The sequence below is a fragment of the Ascaphus truei genome, chromosome 3 (assembly GCF_040206685.1).
Source record: "Ascaphus truei isolate aAscTru1 chromosome 3, aAscTru1.hap1, whole genome shotgun sequence".
Classification (NCBI taxonomy): Eukaryota; Metazoa; Chordata; class Amphibia; order Anura; family Ascaphidae; genus Ascaphus; species Ascaphus truei.
This window is the reverse complement of record NC_134485.1, coordinates 75,265,587-75,282,472: the sequence shown is the minus strand read 5'-3', so window position 1 is coordinate 75,282,472 and position 16,886 is coordinate 75,265,587. Positions and strand designations below refer to the sequence as shown.

General features: G+C 43.8%; 1 protein-coding gene across 3 annotated transcripts in view; it reads left to right on the top strand.

The window, feature by feature from the left end:
* The window catches only part of SH2B2 (SH2B adaptor protein 2), a 126,218-nt gene extending 123,034 nt beyond the window's left edge, over positions 1-3,184 (top strand). For all 3 annotated transcript variants that reach the window (XM_075594331.1, XM_075594330.1, XM_075594329.1), the window contains one exon: positions 1,579-3,184. In XM_075594331.1, coding sequence (XP_075450446.1) covers positions 1,579-1,880 — 302 coding nt within the window. In that variant the 3' untranslated portion in view covers positions 1,881-3,184. The remainder of the gene's footprint in view (positions 1-1,578) is intronic.
* The last annotated feature ends 13,702 nt before the right edge of the window (positions 3,185-16,886 follow it).

Here is a 16,886-nt window from a genome sequence, read left to right as displayed (position 1 = left end):
TTGCTATTTACTTGTGTGGAAAATAAACCCCTCAAAGGCTTGTATATAAGGGAGAAGGAGTGGCTCAGAGAGTAAAGACACTGACTGGCACTGAGTTTGAAGCAGGGGAACCTGGTTCAATTCTCGGCGTCGGCTCCTTGTGACCTTGGGCAAGTCACTTTATCTCCCTGTGCCCTAGGCACCAAAAACATAGATTGTAAGCTCCACGGGGCAGGGACCTGTGCCTGCAAAATGTCTCTGTAAAGCGCTACGTAAAACTAGCACACACACACGATCAATAATTGTGTTGCAGTTCTGTTCTGCATACATATGTTCAAGATATTTTTCTTATTTTGATACCGATAATATAAAAATGTTCATTATATGGTAGCCTATTAACATCAGATCAACCTTGTGGTATATTGGTCCTACTGAGTGATTGACAGATAATTAACGTTTTTTTTTTTTTTAAATGCTGGTTGCTGGTATCTCACATCAGATTACTTAAACTGCACAAACCCACAATTACACTGAGCTAAAATGTGCCAGAAGTTTTTGCTAAATGCAGCCATGTGGTTTTGCAATTTAAGTAATCATAAGTACATTTCTGGCTTGCAATACCATTGGCAGACCGGTTTCTCTTTTTTTTTTGTTAACACAGGGAATTCTTACTTCACATATTCCCATCACTAATATTCCGTATTTACTGCACAGTTTTGCAAATGTAAAGTCAATGTTGAGAATAAGCTTTTGTTCCATATGTTAATGCAAACTGGTTAAAGAAACAATTCCATAGAATGTTTTGTTTTCCCAGCTGCACGTGAACTTTGCATTCTCTTGCTCAAAATGAACCCGCTCACGAGTGCATATTCAGGGTTGGGTGATGCATGCATGGATCATTCTGTAACTTAAGTAACTTTAGCAAAATATTCTTAATAAAATACGGGAAGAATAAGCCAGAGAAACATTTTAGGTGCAAACCCAAAAATTCTTGATAACATTTAGATTACTGGTAAAACCTAATCCTAAAATGTTTATTGTCCAATGACTTACCATGATATAAAATGTATAAGGAAAGACATAAAGCAATATATTTCCAATGCACAATAATGCACTGTAATGCACATCATGGCTCATCTTTTCACATTTTGAGAGAAGGGGGTAGACAGGGATATTATTTCACTCTTGGATGTTAACAAAGTGCAATGAGGAAGCTTTTTTTTAATTTTTATTTTTAATTAAGTTGCTATTATAAAACTGTATTAGTAAGTTGAGGCTGAAACCTTTCCTTTAATCGTACTTGGACCAATATGAAACGTGCCATCTTTAGCACTGGGATCCCCAGTTCAAGAGATCTTTTATGCTAACCAGTGGTTTGGGAAAACATGTCACTGACCCCTCTGCACAAACCGTTTGAAAATGCCTTACAAAGAGCTCCTTGCTATTGTTCAACAGGTTTGTGTTCTCCTGTGATAAGTGATTAGATGTATACATTTTTCTGTATAGGAGGGTGCTCCGATTTTTCTTTAAACCAACTTGTTATTTTTGTATATTGTGTGAGATAATTAAATATACCCTCCTCAACTTTTACTGTTTTAGATCCTGGACCTTCCCAAAATGTGGGTTTCCAACAACAAAGCTGTAGGACTGAAACTCCATCTCAACACTACTTCTCAAGCTCTGGAGCCAGTAGTATTCAGCCTGTGTCTCTCCCTGACAGCTCCGCTTCAGCCACACATCCAGTATATCACAGAGTTGAAGGGACTCTTGGTGTCCGTAGCCGAAGTAACAGTGCAGAGCTCTTGCTAGAATCACCAAATGGAAGCACAGAAGACTACCATGAAAGTGACGGATCTAGAAGCAGAACAAGAGCAGTTGAAAACCAGTATTCTTTTTACTAAGTATTCTGGCATTAGACAAGAGCTCTACTACTTCTTCACTCTTAAACTCGCACACTGTGGCTCATATGTATGCCAAATACACATTTCAGCGCCAGAAGGCATCTTATTGCTTGAATGTGGCTGTAGGAGGTCTTCTGGCGCTGGAAGGTGCCTTATGGCACAGCACCACTTAGTACATATATACCTACTGTAAATATTGTTTACTTCAACGGTAGCAAACAGAGATTTCTTATCATTGAGTCTTTGGTTGTATTTGTTTAAATCTTTCTACAATTTCCCCTTTTTTAAATGGTGTATTACATGTATCCCCTTTTCAACTCTCCCCCCACTCTTCAAATTATCCTGTTTCATTATACAATAATACAAAATATGACCGTGCACTTTGAACCATAAAAGGTGTTTACTACTTGAAGAATGGAGAAGCAAAAACGTTTTTGGTGCTCTCCAAAAAATATACTTCCAACACCTGATGCCATCTATCTCCATCCAACCAGCGAGTCAAAGTACCCCTATTTGTAGAAAAGAGCTTTACGTGCTTATAATTTTTAGTTAAGATGCAGATAGAGCACAACAACATCAACATTTTAGGCATGAATGGCATCTGAAAATAGGACAGCTCAAAGGTCAATGGCGCAGATTCGGCAAGCTCTGATGCAGGGTAAAGCACCCATTCTGCATTAATTGCCATTCATGTCAATGGCAATTAATGCCAGATCGGGTGCGATACCGTGCATGTAAACATGATCAACTCAGGAGTGTGTGTCATTGCAAACACAATGCTGCCGGTTGCACCAAATGAACGAAACATGCTCATCATGTATTTGACGTATAGAGCTAATTATTAGCCATAGTGGTTCACGCCATCTCATTGTGTGATTGTTTTGGCGCACAAAGGGAAAAAATGATGCCGAGACGCAACATGTTTTCTGCAGTGTGTCAATATACTCTGTTGATATACAATGCAGTATGTGCACTTTTCTTGAATATTATGTTTTTTTGTTCTAACACAAAATGCACCTTTGAGATGAACAAACTACGATGACAAACACATGCTGTAAACAACAAGACTTTTTCCATAAATCTTTGTAAAAATGAATCCTGTAGACCAAGTGTAAACATTCATTTGTGTTGTAATTTGATCATTTATAAACTGCCAAAATACACTCCTGTGAAAAAAATGTCCATACTTTTTCGTAATGTAATGAATATTTGTATAATTTCCTTACTTTAGTGCACTTTTCTTCTTGAATATTCTATAACAGTCCATAATAAAATATGACTAATCTTCAGACTTAACAGACAAAGATATTGTGCTCCTGACCTTTTAAGGTATTTTTTTCATATATGAAATTGTAATGAAAATCTTCTACATTGTACATAAATCGGATGTGAACTCATTCCTTGTATGTGTATATAAAGCAGAGATGTCTACCTAGTGACCCTCAAGGAAATGTAATGCAAGCTCCTTACATCAGTTATTGTACTGGGCAGGAGGCCAAATCCATGTGAGTGATGCACAGTAATAATATGGAAGTAAAAGGAAACTACTTTCCAGAGAATACACGGCACCACATTACTTTCATCTTCACAGCAGTTTCTCAGTCCATGTATCACATTGGCTATGCATCGATCAGTCAAATATACAAATACCAAGAAAGAAGAAAAGAGGAGGGGTGCATTAGATCATAAAACAGTCCGTGTATTATCCAAAGATTAAAACCACAATGTCCACAGGCAAATCACAGAAAAGTCATGAACACACAAATCTCCAAGTGCCATTGTGGCAAACGGCTCCCTTTGTGTAGCCCTGCCGTTTGCCCAGGCTCTTCGCGACATGGTCCTCTAGGGTTATAAATGAGACAAAAGTATAATACGAAGCATTATGTTGCTTAACTCAGGCTTCTGCCTGCTTTAATTCATGCCACTAAGGGACTGCAGCTTTAACAGGTATAGGTGGGAGGCACGTCGTCATTAACCCTCAGCGGTTTACTCATATCAGTGACACTAAACATTTCAAACACCGACACTTTAAGAAACAAAAGAAATCATAAAAATAACATGTACTCCTGTCAGGAGTCTAACTCACATGCATATCCCTATCTGCAATGTTGGCTGGGTAAGCCAGTTACCAACTTTAAATAAAACACAGATATAACATTGAATTCTAAACTGTCAGATGGAGGCAGCATCCCAATAGATTCTCAGATGCTGCAACACGTGAAGGGGCGTCCTCCCCGAACTGGATACAGGGGAGCAGCGTCCTCCCAGCCTCCAGACTCTAAAAGAGAGACTGAAAAAGCAACCCTCTCTGCTCTAAATACCTGTTCTTGTAATCAGGTGAGCAGGTAAGGGAAACCAGAACCATTGTAAAGTCTGGTATGGACTTCCTATCCACCAGCCTTAGTGACTGAAGCTGTCGGGCAGATCACATCCACACTATGTGGGCGCACTCTGCTATGAATCAGACAGAAAGCAGCCTACTATCCTGGGGCTATGTCACAGTATATATAACTGTTGCAAATACATCACATGCCGGGAGACATTTCATAGAAAAGCCGACCACCGTTTCACTTTTGGTTAAACGCAAAATAGCGACAAGACGAAAGTTTGGTTAAACGCGTAATGGCAGTCGGTTTTTCTACGAGATCCGTCTCCCGGCATGGTCTATTCGTTGTTTTAATCTTTGGATAATAAACAGGCCGTTCTTATGATCTAGTGCAGTGCACCCATCTTATTTTCTTCTTGGTATCTATACATGGAAGTTAAAGGAGTCTGGAAAGTCCCAAGAATATATTAAGGTTGAGATTATACCAAGTGCTGCAAGGTGGCAGCGCTATTCTGTGACTTCACCCAGCGTTGCCGCCCAGCAGCATCTTGATTTTACCGGGGAGGGAGAGCAGAGAAGGCTTGGAGGCGTGGCCATGAGTGGCTCGACCTCATTGGCTGAACAGCTCACGTGACACGGTGTCGCAAGAAAAAAACTAATTTCTCAGTCTCTTTCTCAGCCGTACGCATTGCAGTATGGCGCGCCGCGACCGTCGCTTGCGGTATAAGCACTTACATTGGATTGAAGCTTATTTGTTTTGGTGCAGCGTGGCGTCGCTACACGACACCGTGCGTGATTTTTGGTATAATCACGACCTAAGAGAGGGTACATGGAAGCTGGAAGAAGGAGGTCATTAATATTTCTGATCCAGAGCCTCAGTCACCTGCTGGTAAACTGTTTGGCCCACTTTGGAAATAGGATAGCTCTGTTATACACTATTTACAGAAATCAAGTACATGGAGATCTTTCCACTAATTCTCTTCTGCAGCACTAGTGAACAAGGTGCAGTATATTGGAGTTGTAGGTGAGAACTGAAAGCCATGTAACACCTTTTGATTTGTTTGCTTCATGCATTAGAATCTTAGATGATCACATGTAACCCAGAACATTTCAATGATAGCACACATGGGGCAATATTTATTACGAAGTGCAACTCTATAAGACTGCTTTAGTACTGGAAGACCCCATTCAAGTGGCACATACTGTGGGTGATTAGGGAAAATGATGTTAGAGAGAGTGATACAGACTCGATAGTTAAGTACACAGTATACACACATTGTAATATGTGTTGTTAAGTGAAATGAATTCGCGTATGAGCGTCTCAAAGGGCCGTTCATCCCTGGGTTGTGACTGGGCCACCGATTGGACAAAATTACATACTGGAGACCCAAGGGCCAAATGGCCCATTGAGCAACTCATATGCGAATTTGACACCTGGAAAACAATAAACAACCCCTAAGCTTGGCATTATTCATTTCACGATACACATATTATCGTGTGTATACTGTGTATTTAACCATCGAGTCCGTATCACACTTTAACATAATTTTCCATATTCACCCAATGATATGTGCATTTGGCTCCCAGGAATACACGACAGCCTTCCTATTGGCCAGTGTGATAATGTGATTTGGCTACCATAGCAACTGAATGCCCGCTCAGCCTTGCAATTTGCCTTTATGACAATAAAAGTCTAATGAGTGACCTCTTGTACTGAGCACCCCTCATGTTACAACTTACTGCCATATTTGCAATTAGCTCAACAAATCAATATGTTTCTACTAACTTTTTTTTTTTATAAAATCACTATCTCCGATCACTCTCACTATCAGGAGGATCTGACAGCTCTCCCATTGGACAGCGGAACCATGTGACTGGATTTGCCATGGTGACCAAATGCTATTTCAACCCTGCGACTGACGCGTATAGGTAGGTATTACCCTGACGAAGCACTTCCATGCGAAACGACCATCGGTTTGGAGTGCCAGCACTGACATCATCACTCAGTGCCGGATCCGTGGGGGGAGATGCTGGTACAATCTTAAACGGGTCAGCGGCCCTCCTACTTGCAATGCTCATGGGGAGGCACACTATCTGGAGAAAAGTCTTTAGGGCAGTTCTGTTCTGCTATCATTTCAACATAGTTCAGACTCCTATGACATTGCCATACTGACACTGTATAATATCTTCACAACTATGTTTTAGGGTTTGAGTGCAGTTTATGCAGAAGTCCTTTCTCTTTGTGTTTTCGTTCTTATAAATAAAAACAAGAAGTTAAGACATTATAAACATAACAACATCCTGAATAGCTCTTAAAGGGACAAATACACCATTAGAGTTTAACCAAACAAGTCAGTTCAAAATAATCATTGAGCCCTCTAGGTTTTAGACTTTTCAATGTAAAAATCCAAAAGGCCTCACATTGCAGGAGTAATCTGTCAGTAACAAAATGGTAAATGGTCCACAGCGACCTTATATGCGTACACATCACATACTCCTTCCCACTAGAGACACAACTACCCAAAGCGTCTTCGCAGGACGCAACCCTCCACCGTGTTTCCCACACCGTGTCCAATGTCCCACACCCAAACCCCAGTGTGTGGTGACCGCACAGCCACTATGGAGAGAGTATATAGTTGGTGCACTTGGTGTACGTGATTACCTGTCGAGCGCTCCTGCGCTCGGGCCAGCAGACAACTTCGCAAAAGATCGGCTGACACGTGATACCTACCGCGACGTCCTTCCAGGCGATCCCACCCGGATATTATGTCTGTCTCTGAAGAGGCCTGGTCCCAAACCTCTGTTAGAGAAATGCAGCGTCCGCTGTGTCCCTGAAGTATAAGCACGAATGGGGCAGGTTCCCTATTCTAGGGCCTGTCCCTACAGCAACCACAAGCTGTATGTGACTCCGGGCCTACCTGGGGCCTAGGGGAGGTCTCTGGATTAGTGTAGAGGCTACTTGCCTCTCTACACATACAGCTCCTACCCCCTTCCCTTCCTGGTCTTAACTGCACAACGTGCTCCCCTGCGCAACCTCCTATAGCCTTCCTGCAAGGATCCTAGTGCCCTATTGGTTCCCTGGCATCAGGTGGTCTGTCCTGGCACCCATGGGACTTGTAGTCCACTGCTCTAGCCCTCTTCTCATAGGTCTGGGCTTCGTGCGGTACCGCACTAACTTCCTGCGCATGCACTAGCTCTCTGAATGCGCCGTCTCATACCATGCCTACTGCGCATGCGCAAACCTCAAAATGGCGGCGCCCTGAACAAGTGCACTAACTGTAACACGTTAGTTGTGGGCAGCGCTGTCACACACACTCCCGGGTGTGTTGGCTACTGTAGACACCAGATTGGGTAGGTGCCCAGGGCACCTCCGTACATTGGGGGACACTCACCAGGGTGTGGACTAAGTGGATGGACAGGGGTATACCGTTTTGTGGGTAAGCCTGTGCGTGTCCTATGTATGAGTATTTTGTTACTGTTATTGCATGTTCAATAGAACTGTTATCTTATACCAAGTGTGTATTTCTTATATTGTCCTGTGACTGGGTTATCTAACACAGTTAGGATCCTGCCCAGGTGGGAGCGATGTCACCAGGCGGATCAGGTACACCCCAGGCTCCCAGCCACGGAGATTCAGGCCTCCTGTGAGCCTCAGGTAACGCACCACACACACTGTAGCCACCATATCTCCCATAGGGTGGGGGAATATGTATTGGGGTTTTATATTTTATATGTATTGGAATTTTTTGTATTGGAGGGTTTTCTATGTATTGTTTTTTTTATATGTATTGGGGGGTTATATGTATTGGTTTTTTTTTATATTTGAGGGTTTTTATATGGGTTTTTTTTTTAATGTATTATTGGGGGGTTTATATAAATTGTTTATTTTAAATGTATTTGGGGGGTGGGGGGCTGTATATATTTGGGGGGTGAGAATTTTTGTATGTATTTGGGGAGGTGGGGTATTTTGGTATGTATTTGGGGTTGGGGGTTTTTGGTATTTTATTTTGTGGAGGAGATTGTGTGAGGGGTTAAAACACCAAGTTTGCAACTACACTATAACTAACAGGCACATAAAACAAACTGTGTTGCAGAGTTTAGATGTGCATAATAGTAGGACAAGTGAAACACAAGGTGGCAAAGTAACACCCTTAATGAGATAAAAACCTGCAGTGTCAATCTAAGTTCAAGGGGCGTAGAAAAAATAAATAAAATAATACAACTGTCAAATATCTAGCACTGTGTTTTTCAGCTAGGGTTGAAGGGTTTTCAACCCTAGGGTTCCCCAGCCATCCCTTAGGGGTTCCCTGCAATTTTCTGGTCATGGGGAGAAGGAGCAGCTCAGTGAGTAAAGACACTGAGTTTGAAGCAGAAGAACCTGCTTCAATTCCCGGAGTTGGCTGTGTTGCCTCAGGCACCAAAAACCTGGGTGGGTTGGTGAGTGGGTGACTGCCTGGGTGGATGGGTGACTGACTGCCTGGGTGGGGTAGTGGGTGACTGCCTGGGTGGGGTGGTGGGTTACTGCCTGCCTGGGTGGGTGACTGACTGACTGGGTGGGTGGGTTACTGCTTGGGTGAGTGACTGCCTGGGTGGGTGGCCCCAATACATTTTAAAAAGACCCCCACCACCCCTATACATACACAATACTCCCACCTCCACATTACCTATACAAAATACCCCCACCACCTCAATACATATACAAAATAACCCCACCACCCTAATACATATACAAAATACTCCCACCACCCTAATACATATACAAAATACACCAACCACCCCAATACATATACAAAAAACACCCACCACCCCAATACATATACAATTCAGACTTACCTTGGGGATGGTGTCAGGAGGGGGCAGTGGATGCGGAGGGAGGGGAGTGGATGCGGAGGGGGGGGCAGCGGATGCAGAGGGGGGGCAGTGGATGCAGAGGGGGGAAGTAGCACCCAGGCCATGGGATCACTGCACCCGTCTCCCCCAACATCCCCCGCTCAAAATGGCGGCAGTGGTAACCAGGGGAGCGCTGGGAGAGAATCGCACCTTCCGCACGGCCACAGTGGACCCACCTCCCCGAGGAGGGAAGCACCTGAGAGCGGGAAGCCTCGCGAGCACCAACTACCGGACTGTGTCTTCGCTCCTTCCCCCCAGTCCCATCTCCAAACCCGCCATGGCAACCAAGGAGAAACGCGGGCCGGATGGGGAAACGCGGGCCGGAGGGGGGCGCGCTGGGTGCAGCACCCACCTGCCAACTTTGTCTGCCACCCCACATGCCTACCTCCTGCCATGGGACCAGGGGAGGCCAGTTTCGCCCCCCGGAGCCTACCTCCTGCCCCGGCGGCAGCCGTTGGGGATGAGGGGCTGGTGGGAGGGAAGGAGCTCCAACGCGCCTGACTTAACCCCACTAGGGGCCTGGCCGTGACCGGCAGCAGGGCCTGGCCAGAGGTCGGGGGAAATGAGCAGCGCTGGCCGGGACCCCCCAGCCAGGACACCAACCCCGGCAGACCCCCCCTGTTGGCGGCCCTTGTGATTAAATAAAACATCTCAACTACGCAGATGTGCAATTCGAGAAGATGTAGATCTTCCTACACCTGAAAATAAAACATACGGAACACCTACAAGCTCAAATTGTTATGTCTCTGGTTTTAAATACACCTGAAAATACCAAGGAGCATTGAGCTCAGACACACCTATTGTATGTTCAAGACAGAAAAGGGACAACAAACACAGCAAGTCTGTAACAGACTGCAAGAGCAAGCACATCCATGACAGATGTCCACAAGCAAATCTACTGCACATCTGTACTACAAATCTGGACATGCATATCCACATGTAGGAGACTGCCCAGCATTAGGTAAAATCTGCGAACTTTGTGGTCAGAGAAATCATTTTGCGACATTATGTCATTCGAGTACAGTCAAGAAAACCAACCCTGAATTTCCTTCAAGAAAGCCAAACTCCACTGCACAATACAGTAGGAACCAAGGCACTGTAAGAAATGTGGAATCAAGTCCACCTGGAAATGACAATTACTTGTTCACAATACATAATACACTGTCCCACAGTCACTCTTACCAACCATTGTGGCCAAGTACTGCCATCTTCAGCACTTATTCCCTCACCTGCTGTCTCTGTAAGTCTCCCAACATAACACTTAGATTGTAAGCTCTCGGGGCAGGGATTTATTTTCCTATTGTCTGACTTTGCTGCGCTTATTGTATTATTATAATCCCCTGTACTGTATTGTCTTTGTTAAGCATTGAGTACACTGCCGGCACACACACACACACACACACACACACACACACACACACACATACATACATACATACATACGGACTTGGCAGTCCTAAGGCAACTGTGACACTTTATCAGACTAAGATGGATTTCCTAGTTGACTTGGGCGCATCGGTTAATAGTGTGCTATAGTATAATGCTCACCCTCTGCTCAACTTGAATGACACGTAACACTGATGCCTATTGATATACGGATCTGTACCTACGGTAGTGAAGAGCCACTGGAATTAAAAGGTATTTTCCATGTACAAGTGACCCACAAGGACAAGACTACCAAGGCCAATTTTTTTGTCACACAAAGGTCGAGTGGCAATCTTCTACGCCAGTGGTTTTCAACCTTTTTTTGGTTAAGGAAACCCAGAATTAGTCAAATTTTGGGGAACCCCAACCCTCCCCCCCATCACTCTTCCCCCATCTCTCGTGTTTCTCCCCCCTCACACTCGCCCCCTTACGCTCCCTCTCCCCCTTATACACACACACACTCTACCCCTCTCTCTTCCACACACCACCACCCCCCCCTCCACACACACACACGTAACGAGAAAGGAAGGGGCCTGCTCAGCTTTTATTATATTACTCCAAAGAAAACATATCCAAAAATGTATTAAAACCTTAGAAAATAGCGCATGTGTGTGCCGAAACCTTTGCATGAGTTGTCTTCCCCATAAGGGGTTTCACCATGATTGATTAAACCAGATGGTTGATATGGCCCCTTGGGACTGTCATGTGTAGTTTGAAGTGAAAAATACGCCATGCATTGAGTGCTGGAGATCATACAAAAACTACTGTTAACTCGAGGCTATGGGTGTGAAGAGCTCCCATATTTAACCAAAACAGTAGTGCCTGTATCAATCAATGCTGCAGTATTGTGGCAGATTGCCAGGGCATGTACACGCTAATATCCCTGTAGAGCTGTAGTCACATGCACATTTAAAGCTCTCGTTTCTAGTTTACAGAATCAATCATAGGAGCAGTGTATGTACATACTACTAGTAGATAGAGCGGCTGGCAGAGTTCTCATGTTTGGCCCTTGGGGCTAAAGTGTGTTATTTATAATAATCACCCAAATGATCCAAATGGTAAGTGGACGCTAAGAATAATCTTACATCCACTAGTTAGCGGGCATGATACTCATAACAGTAGCTTCGATCTCTGTCAATTCAGATATTATGTGTCTCAAAGCAGGTTTTGTGCTGTCATTATACAGCCGAGTTCAGCATGCACAGCAGCGCCCTATTATCACTGGATCTATTCACTTCTAACTCATACTAGTGGGTTCCTGGATCGGCCCACATCATATTTTAGCTGACTTTAGCACCGTTTGCAGGGCGGTATAGCCGCTATTAAACACACATGAAAGACCAAGACACAGGGTCGCGTTATTTACGTGCTACTGACATCACCCGACGCGTGTTTCATTCAGTCCATGGAACTCTTCGGGGGGTGGGTGGGTCAATGCTCCCGCCGGCTATTTAACGGCACGATTGCCATGGTAACCAGCCAAACAAGAAAGTCCACTAGTGTATTTTGGCGCAAAGCAGCCAGCCAATGGGAAGACATGTCAACGAAGACATTGACAGTTGCAGCAGTGTGTTCCCGTAAAAACTAAGGTATCTTATCGATCCATAGTAAGATAAAAATACAAATAAGAAGATGTGAATATACAAAGCTGGAAGTGTTTTATAGAATATTAATCTAGAGCTATATTAGATCTAACGCTGTTCTCTAATTGGGGCACCAGACTCCTTCCTTATTTCACATTTTGTAGACTAGTTACATATGTGGTTGTATCCATCCAATATGATTGTATCATTTTCTTTGTTGTTGCAACTGCTACATCCAATAGATACAAAGGGATCAGACATAGGCTATACTGTTACATATACAATATGGTTTGAATAGGAGTAGCGAACAGAGGTTTATTGCAATCTTCATATAGGTTATATAACAGTTAGATATGGCCCATTTATTGAACCATACACCTTGGGGAGGGTTAACTATGGTAATATGCATAAGGTATTTAAAGGGTTTAAAACACATTAGTACTCTGATATTGATGTTCCTGATGTTCCAATACTATTAAGGTATGTATATCATGTCAGGATACCATCTCCTATTGTATATAGAGTACAGAGTTTTCCGTCTCAGAGGCTCTCATAAACATCTTCTCCCTCTTATGGAAAAGTTATGTATCCCCTCCTTTTTAAGTTTTATACAATGTTCAAAGGAGAGCAGAGTAGACGAACCCGTCATTCAGACCTCTAGGGGATAATGTCCCCAAGGTGTATATCCACTTCGCCTCTTTTCTCAGTAAGGCGGTATCCAGATAGCCTTTACGCACTCCCAGTGTCATATAATCTATACCCTGGAAGGACAGAAAAGTCACATCGACCCCGTGGGCCTGGTTCAAATGTCTGGCTACCGGGGTGTCTACTTGTGAGGATTGGACTTTGGTCCCACCCCCGTGACACATCCCGTGACGTGCTCCACATGAAGATCACCGCACCTACCAGGATTGGGCTTTGGCCCCGCCCCCGCGACGCGGTCCAGGTTGTCACGGTGGACGTTCCTAGCCCTGATAGGACTACACGCCGGTGCCGCACTAACACAGGCACGCAAGGGGTTAATACCATTAGTTACTCCACACCTGCGATGCACCCCGCTCCTGCCTATCAGTGGACAGCCTATGTCTAATGACTCATTGCTCACACCCTTGTGCTGCTCTCTCATTGGCTATCTGATCCTTATATGCTCAGCCTTGCCCCAAGCAAATTGGCTGAGCATAAAGTTTGTTTGTTACGTAGTGCTTGCCGCAAGCATCCTGCTGCCCTGCTGTTGCTCTGTGCATTCTGTCTTGTTCTCTTTTATCTTTTGACCTCAGCTTGTACCTGGACCTCTGCCTTCTCTGACCCTTGACCTCGGCTTGCTTTTGGACTCCCACCTTCACTACCCCTGGACCCCGGCTACGCACAACGACCATCTGACTTCTCCAATCCTAGACCACGGCGAGTATCATGACCATTCTGACCTCTCCTTCCCTGACCCGGCTACACGACCTTCTCTGGACGCGGTTATGCGGTTGTAGGTTAGTGTTTACCAATACCCCCACCTCAGCCTTGTGGTCCCGTCCTGTTTGTGGTGAGCACTCGTTACACTATTTTGTTTTTAATAGTGCTAACACGTTCTAATTTCTGCGTAATTGACGCAAGGTTTTCCCGACATTTTTTTATTCCACACCGACAGATAGCCAGATCGATTTCTCCTTCTGTTTTGCAATTAACAAAGCTTCTTATTGTATACTGCTTAGTATTGTCCCAATTGCTAAACTGTTTAGAGGGGGTTAATAAACCGACATGCTTTGCATGTGCCGCATCGGTACGGTGCTACCATTCTGGTGTTAAGCCATGTGGTCATTTGTTGGCTCTGAAAGTGGCTGTGGACCAGTTAGTCTGATAGGTTCCTTGGTCGTCTATAAGTGATGGAGGGAGTTACGTTTAGTACTTGTTTAAAATCATCATCCTCCAGGATGGTGTGCCAATGTTGCTTTAGTACATTTTTTATTTCTCTCCGCTGTTTATTATAGGTTCTGATTATCCTGATCGGGTACATCCCCTGTGGTTCAGGTTTTTTGACATACAGTAATGTACTTCTGTCTGTTACTTTTGTCCTGTTTAGGCAGGACTTACTGTGTCCTCGGTTGGAGAATTTTCTCCCATGATTTCAGGCTGTTTTTCGAAATCTTTGGTAGTGGAACAGTTCCTCTTTACCCTCAGATATTGCCTATGGGGATCCCCTGAACAAGTGATCGTGGGTGATGGCTTGTGACTAACAGTAAGTTGTTAGTCACTGTTGCCTTGGTGTACACACACACACACACACACTCACTACCCCTCTCTGATAAAACCGGTGAAAAATGCTTTTAATAACAGTGCTCATATCCTGGTGTATGGAGCCACAAGGTCCGAGCATGATGAAGCTCTTACAGCTGTGTTCAATGCCTTTGCAAATCCAATCTTAAATAAAGAAAATTTAAGTTTCTACAGACAAGACTAAAGTTTTTTGGTCACATTTCTCCTCTACTGGAGTACAACCAGATCCCGGTAAAGTGCAAGCCATCAAGAATGTTGAGAGACCAAGTACTGCCACAAATGTCAAATCCTTTGTGGGAATGACCAGGTATTTTGGTAAATTCATCTAGGATTTTGACACACTAACAGCTCCTTCAATAGAACTCATGAAAAAGGACACACCATTTCACTCTACATGTGAACAAGCGATGCAAACTATGAACTGAGTTACAACTCAGAGGCAGTAGAAATGTCCTACTTTGATCCTGCTAAAGAGACACAATTAATTGTAGATGCAAGTCCAGTGGGGCTAAATGCAATCCTTGCACAAAACTCAAAAGTGGGTAAACAACAAATAATCAAGTATGATAGGAGCCTATCAGATCCGAAAAGAGAAGCCCTTGCAGTGGTGTGGGGGCTGTGTGTATAGACAGGGCCTTTGATATGTTAATTTCTGAAACCAGGTTTTCCTTAATGGGGAAGGCAGCGGTTTCCACAGTAACTAGAACCTCCCTTTCTTTCCAGGGCTTAAGTAAGTTCACATGGTATATTTGTTCAGGCTGTCTCACTCTATATTTTACCTCTCCCATTTTTTCAATAACCTCATACGGCCATTTTGCCAGAAATGTATTCTCTACTGTGGGAATTAAAACTAGTACTCTGTCTCCAGGTAGAAACACAGGGATCCTAGCATTCTTATTATAGCTATTTCTCTGATCATGTTGGGCCTTCTCCATATCTTCCCTCACTATAGGCATAATGGCTGCCATCCGTTCCTGCATCTGGGTTATGTGCTCAATTACACTGCAATGGGGTGTAGTCTCCTGTTTCCATGTTTCCTTGGCTATGTCAAGTAACCCCCTAGGGTGCCTGCCATGTAAAAATTCAAATGGCGAGAATCCAGTAGATGCTTGGGGCACTTCTCTAATAGCATACATTAAATAAGGTAACAAAAAGTCCTTTCCATCCTTATCAATCACTTTTCGCAGCATTGCCTTTAGGGTTTTATTGAACCGCTCCACCAAACCATCAGTTTGTGGGTGATACACAGAGGTTTTTAGCTGCTTTATGTGGTGAAGTTTGCATAACTCCTTGGTTACCCGAGACATACATGGAGTACCCTGATCTGTTGGGATCTCCTTGGGAATCCCCACCTGGCTAAACATCATCATTAACTCTTTAGCAATAGATTTTGCTGAGGTCGTGTGAAGAGGAATTGCGTCAGGATACTGGGTAGCATAGTCTAATATCACCAATATGTACTGATGCCCGCTGGCTGACATCACTAAAGGGCCAACAAAATCCATAGCAATGCATTCAAATGGGTTTTCAATCACTGGTAGGGGTACCAACGAACTACGGTAAGCTGAAAAAGGGGCAGTGAGCTGACATTCGGGACACGATGAACAATAATCTATTATTGTTGCCATTACCCCTGGCCAATAAAATCTCCTGAGAATACGCTCTTTCGTCTTTTCAACCCCTAGGTGTCCACCTGAACATGGCTATGTGTGGGATTTAACACCGTGCGCTGATAAGCTTTTGGCACTAACAACTGTTTTGTTATAACAGACTGCTTTTCCACAAGGCGATACAATAGATCGTTATCCACCTCAAAGTAAGGGTAAAAAAAGGGTCTGTCTGGATTAGTAGGGGTCCTATTCCTTACCGAAATAGTATTTCGGGCTACTAACAATGTGGGATCAGACCACTGGGCACTCTTGAAGTTACCTGAGCTGATCTCTAAATCATTAAGTTCAATATCTGGTTCAGGATTATTAGATGGTCCGGCATCATTTTTTCTGGGTTGTCGCCCACTTGTGTTTTCATAGGGTATGACTATTTCCAGACCCATTTGTGCTATCTAGTTCGTCACCCAAAATATCAGCAAATGGGAAATCATCATTACATTCACTTGACGAACGAGTGGCTAGTTTTTCAGCAGCTGGCTATAGATTTAAAAAATGGAGAAAAACTATACCAATAATCATGTCATGGGCTAATTTTGGTACCAGACCAACTCGACAACTTATAGAGCCACACTGTGTCTCAACCTGTATTTCAGCAGTGGGGTACTTATGTATATCCCCATGTATACAGGAAATATCAATCTTTTGGGAGTCATCTACATGAATACCATTTACCAAATCTTCGTCTATGAGGGTAACCATACTCCCTGAATCTAGTAATGCCTGAACCCTTTTCCCTTCTACATGCACGGAACACCAAGGGTGACTATTCAAACAGCCATTTTTGTTTACAGAACACACAGGCTGAGCATACAGTGAGTAATCATCCCTATTATTACTACCCACGTTT